Source organism: Armigeres subalbatus, unplaced genomic scaffold (genome assembly GCF_024139115.2).
Source record: "Armigeres subalbatus isolate Guangzhou_Male unplaced genomic scaffold, GZ_Asu_2 Contig151, whole genome shotgun sequence".
Taxonomy (NCBI): domain Eukaryota; kingdom Metazoa; phylum Arthropoda; class Insecta; order Diptera; family Culicidae; genus Armigeres; species Armigeres subalbatus.
The window spans coordinates 47193-55000 of record NW_026942297.1 but is presented as its reverse complement, the minus strand read 5'-3'; the positions used below and the strand labels follow the sequence as shown (position 1 = coordinate 55000).

Genomic DNA, 7808 nt, shown 5'->3' with positions numbered 1-7808 from the left:
AATGATTGGAAAGTCGGATCTTGGAACGTGAGAACTTTGAATAAACCCGCACGTGTTGTGCTCCGTGCTCGTGAGCTGCACAAGGAAATACGGTGGCCCAGAACTGGAGAACTATAGCGGCGGAAACAGAGCAGAGCGAGGAGTTGGCTTCATTGTGATCGGGAAGCAGATGAAGCATGTTATCCTGTGGAAGCCGATAAGCGACAGCATTTGCGTGTTGAGAATGAAGGACAAATTATTCAACTATAGCCTGATCAGCATCTATGCCCTAACGAACGATAAGCATGATGACGTGAAGGATGAGTTCTATGATAAGGCCTACGGAGAGTGCCCAACACACGATGTAAAGACTGTCATCGGGGATGCAAATGCGCAGATGGGAAGAAAAAGTTTCTTTCACCCTGTCATTGGTACGGAAAGCCTTCATTCCGCTACCAACGATAATGGTCTGCGACTTGTAACCTTTGCTGCTGCTAGAGGGATGGCAATAAGCAGTACCTACTTCGCATGTAAGAATATCCGCAAACACACCTGGCAACATCCGAGTGGAGACACTTGCTCACAGATAGACCACGTGCTGGTCGACGGACGACATTTCTCGGATGTTATAGATGTAAGGTCCTTCAGTGGTCCGAACATCGACTCGGATCACTATCTTGTAGTTGCAAAAATTCGGGCGCAACTTTCCAGCGTCACGAATTTACAAAACAACAACAACGATGCGTTTCAATATCCAACGCTTGTCAGTTGAAGGAGATGCTGAACAGTACCACCAGAAACTGGACGAACGGATAGGAGATGCAACCGGATGTGGCGACGGCAACAGATTGTGGGAAAATATGTGACTACAACAGCGCAGGAAGTGTTAGGCACTGCACAGCGATGAGGAGTGCCAGCGAGTGACGGACGAGAGAAATGTTGCTGGGAGTCGAATGCTAGTGGCTCGTACCCTTTCCAACAGAGAGCGGTACAGTGTAGCAAGAGCAGAAGAGAAACGAATCCATCACAAAAAAAGGCAACACGAAGAGAGTGTGATAGCTGAAGCGCAGGAGATCAAGGATAGAAACGATATGCGGAGGTTTTACGCAACTGTCAATGGCGCGCGGCATAAGACTGCGCCAGTGCACGCCATGTGCAATGACCGAGAGGGGAATTTGCTGACAGTCAAGACTATGGTGGCAGCCAGGTGGAAGGAGCACTTCGAAGATTCGTAGAACGGTGACAATGAAGGTGTTTTAAGGAGCAGGATGGACATAGTCGGCGACGGTCAAGCAGTGGAACCACCAACGCTGGATGAGGTTAAGAAGGCTCTAAACGTGCTGAAAACAGTATAGCTGCTGGGTAGGACGAGATCCCGGTCGAGCTTCTAAAACACGGAAGTGAGCAGCTGCATCAATCAATCCACCACATTATCCAGAAAATATGGGAGGATGAAGAACTGCCTGCCGGCTGGTTGGATGGTCTCATATGCCCAATCTATAAGAAAGGACACAGACTAGAGTGTGCCATTTACAGAGGGATCACCCTTCTAAACTCGACGTACAAAATCCTGTCGCGTAGCCTGTTTAACAGACTGAGACCGCTTGAGGAGTCCTTCGTCGGCGAATGCCAGACAGGTTTTCGTGAGGACCGATACGACGGATCAGATGTTTAGCCGGCGGATGATCCTTGATAAATTCCGGGAGTACAACTTGCAGACTCACCATCTGTTCATTGATTTCAAAGCAGCGTACGATTGAGCTGTGGCAGATAATGTCCGAACATGGTTTTCCGGCGAAACTGATTAGACTGATACGTGCAACGCTGGAAGGCTCGAAATCAAGTATTCGGATTGCAGACGAAGTGACTGATTGCAGACGTTTGTGACCTTAGACGGATAGAAGCAGGGTGATGTACTTTCGCATTTATTGTTCAACATTGCACTCTAAGGCGCTATTAGGAGATCTGCCATGCAGAGGAACGGCACTATCATCACACGGTCGCATATGCTCCTGGGCTTTGCGGACGACATGGACCTTATTAGAATCGATCACAGAGCAGTAGTGGAGGCTTTTGTCCCACTGAAGAGGGAGACGCCGAGGATAGGCTGAACCATTAACTCTACCAAGACAAAGTGGCAGGTAGAGATAGGGGAAGACCTAGTGGTGTTGGTGTAGAGGTAGTGCTTGATGGGGATGTGTTTGAAGTTGTTAAAGAATTTGTTTACCTTGGAACGCTTGTGACATCTGACAATGACGTTTCCTGTGAAGTTAAAAGACGTATTGCTGCTGCGAATAGGGCCTTTTACGGGTTACGTAACCAGCTTAGGTCTCGCAGCATGCAGACGGAAACGAAATTTGCTCTATACAGAACTCTGATTCTACCAGTGGCCTTTTATGGACATTAAGCATGGGTATTAAAAGAGGTGGACCGGTTGGCTTTTGGGGGTTTCGAGCGAAAAGTGCTGCGTATAATACTCGGAGAGAAACTAGAAAATGGTGTATGGCGTAGACACTGTATAAGCATACAAATAAGAAAATATTGTGAATCGTATAAAATACGGCAGACTTCAGTGGGCTTGTCACTTAGTGCGAATGTCGGAAAAAAATAGCGAAAACAATATTCAACAGAGAACCAGATAGGGGCCGGCGACTTCGTGGAAGGCCACGAACACGCTGGCTGCACGCGGTGGAATCGGACCTGGGGACCCTGAACGTTCGGGAAAACTGAAGGAACATCGCCCAAGACCGACGATTATGGAGCTCTATAATACGCCAGGCATAGGTGTATCGATGCTGTAGCCAACCAGGTATCTAGGTAGGTAATTGTAATTATAAAAATGTATTTTTTTTAATAGCTAATTTGTGAGCTTTGATGAGAAGAAAAAAACAAGTGTTTAAAACAAAAATACCACATTTTCTTTTTCTCCTTTTGGACGTCTGGAGATCATTCCGGAGATCCGACTACGGCCAATAGGTTTCCCGAGAACATAGGCAGGATTGGGCAACAGTCATCGATAACTCGCCGGCCACAAGTGCATCATCGACGCCATCTTGGAAACAGGCGCAAACGACCACAGTCCGAAATTTTGGAACTCGGCAGTTCTCGCTTCTTCGTGGCCAACCTGCCTCGAAGGCACTCCGTCCGGACAACTTGCTGCATCGTCCAGCCAACCTGCTTCATCGTCTTTTTAAGAATCCGATTCGAAAACCGGTCAGAAGTGGACGGCCCGTCGGATGTTCCGACCAATCTGCGGCCAGAGTCAAATACTCTTCCAAACCTAAGCCGCTCCTAGTGCGAGCCGACCGTAAACCACCGCCATCGAGCCCAATCCGAACGGACAACCCGCTCCGCCGCCAGCCAACCCGATACTCCGGCCATCACCACCAGCCGATCTGCGAAACTGACAGCTATAACAATGCCAGTTCCCCCAGTCGCCCGGCCATCATCCTCCAGACAATCCACCAAGCTAGCCAATGTTGCCATAAAATAAAACCGCAAGTACACCATTATGTAGTAACCTTTCTATGAACGATCATCCTCCTGCGTGAGCAAATAAATTTGGAATGTAAGCTTTAAACTCGGTAGTTAGCTTTATTCAAAACGCAATTCCCATTATATGCTCTTTTGGATCATTTTCCTTTCACGTGTTGAATGAACTGTGGTACCCTAAATTTGCCTGGTCCGCTGTAATCGAACCTTTTTCACCTTGATTGATTCTCCTTGTTATGAGTACCTGAGTTTGACAATCGACGTCCAGAATCCAGCTTCTGATCAGGTGAGTACCGAACTGCCGTAATCTGAAAAAGTGACGTATACGCCATTTTCCAAAAATGGTGTTAGCGAGTACTACTCATCGAGCTCTTTAACAGAAAATGGAAAACATGCATGTAGTAAAATGGCTATTACGTCACTTTTCCAGATTACGGCAGCGAAGGAGTGTTGTAAGGGTTGTAACAAAATCGAAACACTTCTGTTAAAAAAAAAGCATTTGACACGAAAGCGCCTTGCTCTTTAAAAAATGGCCCTGCGCCACCTAGCTTTGAAAAAGAGAACTGTTGAAAGCTTGATATGCAGGGTTCGGTGAGAGCACAGTTGCGATCTCATTACGTTCGCAACAGGCTGCCTAAATTTCTAAAAAAGGATGGGCTGGTAGAAGATTTTTTTATGTACAGGTTATCCGACTTCGTCAGTAGATGGGAATAACCAGCGCAAGGGGCAAACATACATTTTCAGTGCAAAACGTGAACAAACGAGCATAAATTCCATACAAAACTCCAAGATGGCTGAGTTGGGGATATTGACAAGTCGGTTAACCTGTACATAAAAAAATCTTGGGCTGGTATCTCAAAAATAACTTGGTACAAAACGGACAAAAAAAAAAGAGACCATGTCCATAATTGATAGTAGACAGAATGAGACAGCCTCAATTTGTAGATAGGGCCAAGCTGAAATGCATGGAATTTTAATAGCATCCAGGGGTCAAGGCCACTGTTTGAATGCCGAATTTATTCAGCAAGTTTTTTTTTATAATTTTATTCGAGTGGTGAACGTTGACCAGTTAAGTCGAGCAAATTCTCACAGAATAAGCTCCCTAGAAGATTCAAGTAGAATAAAAGTGAGGCCATTGGCCAAAGGTCAGGAATTTGCACTAATTGTTGGTGCCGTGGATAGTTTAGTTAGTATGCGCGGTTACATCTAATTATCCGGCCTACATCGAAAACGGACTTCTAGATTGCTGAGGGTGACGCGTTTATTAAAAGACCAAATCCTGGTGAAAAGACCCACAGTTCAACGTCTGTGGTCGTCCTCCAGTCTGGAGGCGGCCGAATTCCGGTGCGTCAAACCACTCCTACAACGCGTGGCTGGGATAGCCCTGTAACGACGGAGGTGAAGAAAACCATCGAGCATCGTACACGGAAGAAAAAAAGTACCCAAAATTGAGTATTTTTAAACTTACTTTTGAGTTATTTTTTTTCTTCTCTTTCATCCACTCTTTCTTTTGTCAATCCAACAATCCAACGACGCCAGTTCAATACGGGAAGCCAATTTTGAGTTTTATTACCTGAGGTCGAAATTGAGTGAATTAAACTTACATTTGGGTAAATAAATTTTCCGTTGGGTACTTTTTAAACATGGGAGTAAAGGCAAACTACTTCGACCCTACTTACTCAATTTTGGCTTCCCGTACGGATGTTCGAGGTTGGGTGAATTAATCTCACTATTGGGTAGTTTATTTCTTCCGTGTACGGACACCGCATGTGACGGCCGCGCCTCTGGTGGCGAGAATAGAAAGTACCATCTATCCCAAGCTACTGGCAGCTGTACTCGCTTCACCGGTTGCCTACTTACCAGTGCCACGTGCTCACCACGCCACACCAAGCAAATACCACGAACCACCAACCAGGCGTCTCCTTTGGAAAACGGTGCCTACACCCCGTGCATGATCTCAACCCACTCGCGGATTAGGTGAGAGCACCAAGGACCTCTGCGACACTCGATCGGTTGAATGTATGGTGCCCGCTGGTCGAATTCCATTCCGCAGCGATAGGCTGCTACCCCAAGTCTACAGCGCCATCTACCGAATTGACACCGCCATTGGCAAACGGAGCCATCGCTGCCTATCATCACAGCTGCCGTCGCTGAACCTATCAGAACCTCGGACACAAGGTCAGATCTGAACATTTTTTTATCAATGAGCTCGAAGAACTCGATGTAAAACGAGTGACGTCACTTAGGGCCCTGGAATAAATTAGAATACACAAAGATGTAAATATGCCCCTAGTTCCGAATTGTTTAAATTAATTGGTTTTCGCCGTCACTCAGGGTGGTTGGGAATTGTGATGCTGAAAATTCTTGCACCGTTATTAAGAATCCAATTCATTTCATCCTGAATTATTAAGCTTCTGTAGATTTACGGAAATTCTGTTGGTCTGTTGGTAACGCTGAATTCGACGACTGTTTGAGCCCTATTGACCCGCCCAAACGAGTGTCTCAAGCCGGGCCTCTATTGAAAGGCAACAGCAGTCTCTCCTAAAAAAGAGTGGCGCTTAAACTACTGCTGTTAAGTGCATAAAGCTTTCGTTTCAGGGTCTCTGACAGTGCAACGAGTAATAAGCGATCCCGTGCTCGGCAGTAATTCCCAAACAAATTTTCCCATTGAGCAGCCAGGCGCTTACACGATGGATGCAGAGACCATGCTACTGGTGGTTAAAAATGTCCAGCGTTCAAACAGGCGATGGAAAGTGAATTAGAGGGGAGGTAATACAAATTAACCTCAACCCAGTGATACTACGCAGCAATCCACGTTGGGCGATTGATCAGTTCAACTAGAAGATGGATAAGGTAGCAGTGGAGCATCTCGATAGGAGGCCATCATCGATGTTACCTTATGCAGTCCTGCCTTAGCAAAGAACATGAACTGGAGACTCTGCGAGGCCTATACGCATAGCGACCACCAAGTGGTCCTATATTGTGTCGGAGGGAGGGTATATTCGGAACCACGCGAGATCAGTATCAAGGATCGAAAGTGGACGACAGAAGCCTTTGGCAAGGATGTGTTTGCGCAAGCAATGCGATTCGAGCGCAATCTGCAAAATCTGAGTTCGGACGAGCTGGTTGCAGTATTCCCCGAGCCTGCGATGCAAGTCAAGGTATGCACGTAGGCCAGTCAGCTGTTTTCGAGCTAGGAGGAGGATGCAGAGAGCCCACAACGACTTAGGAAGAGAAGAGCGCAGACCAGTGTTTAGGGCGGTCTGAGCTCTTGGTATCCCCAATCTGGTCTTGAAAACGGCGATCCCGGCAAATTTTCAATAGAGAGTTCGATTATGCTTGCGAGAAGGCCACTAAAGCGATCACTGTGTTGACCAGAATCATGTCAAACAGTTCTGCGATTAAAAGCAGTAAGAGGAGACTCCTGGTCAGCGTATCTACGTCAATACTCAGATATGGGCACCTGGTGTAATCACGAGGTGAAATCTGACTCGGCTCAACAGCACCTACACGACGATGGCCATGAGAGTAGCAAGCGCGTATCGTACCATATGGATGGATGCGGTTTATGCCATAGTAGGAATAACCCCCATAAGCATTTTATAGCTGAGGAAGACTGTGAGTGCTATAGACTGCTATAGACGGCCGAACAGACCATTAGGCCGAAAATCATTTGGCCGAATGGGTCATTTGGTCGAAAGGGTTGTTTGGCCGAAAGGGTCATTTGGCCGAAAGGGTCATTTGGCCGAAAGGGTCATTTGGCCGAAAGGGTCGTTTGGCCGAAAGGGTCATTTGGCCGAAAGGGTCGTTTGGCCGAAACGGTTGTTTGGCCGATACGGTTGTTTGCCTGAAAGGGTCAGTTAGCCGAAAGAGTCGTTTTGCTGAAAGGGTCGTTTGGCCGAATGGGTCATTTGGCCGAATGGGTCATTTAGCCGAAAATGTCATTTGGCCGAAAGGGTCGTTTGGCCGAATGGGTCGATTGGCCGAATAGGTCATTTAGCCGAATATGGCATTTGGCCAAATAGGTAATTTAGCCGAACAGTTTATTGAAAAATGAGAAATCTGGAATGAGAAGAAAGACGTCTCACTACCCACTTCGCACTACTCACTTTTCACAGTGAAAAGTAAGAAATGAGGAAAGAGAAGTGAGACGTTCCTCAGTTCTCACTCCTCATTTCTCACTTCTCACTGTGAAAAGTGAGAAGCGCGAAGTGAGTAGTAAGACGTCTCACTACTCACTTCGCACTACTCACTTTTGACATCGAGAAGTAAGAAATGAGGAGTGAGAAGTGAGACGTCTCACTTCTCTTTCCTCATTTCTCACAACTCACTGTGAA

At 46.6% G+C, this 7808-nt stretch overlaps 1 protein-coding gene across 1 annotated transcript in view; it reads right to left on the bottom strand.

Annotated features, from left to right (window-relative positions):
- The window catches only part of LOC134202895 (RAC family serine/threonine-protein kinase homolog), a 113987-nt gene extending 108393 nt beyond the window's left edge, over positions 1-5594 (bottom strand). Inside the window, exons 1-2 of the mRNA XM_062677877.1 lie at positions 5562-5594; positions 5332-5409 (exon numbers count right to left, since the gene is read on the bottom strand). Of these exons, the coding sequence (XP_062533861.1) occupies positions 5332-5409; positions 5562-5594 (111 nt within the window). The remainder of the gene's footprint in view (positions 1-5331; positions 5410-5561) is intronic.
- Between the last annotated feature and the right edge of the window lie 2214 nt (positions 5595-7808).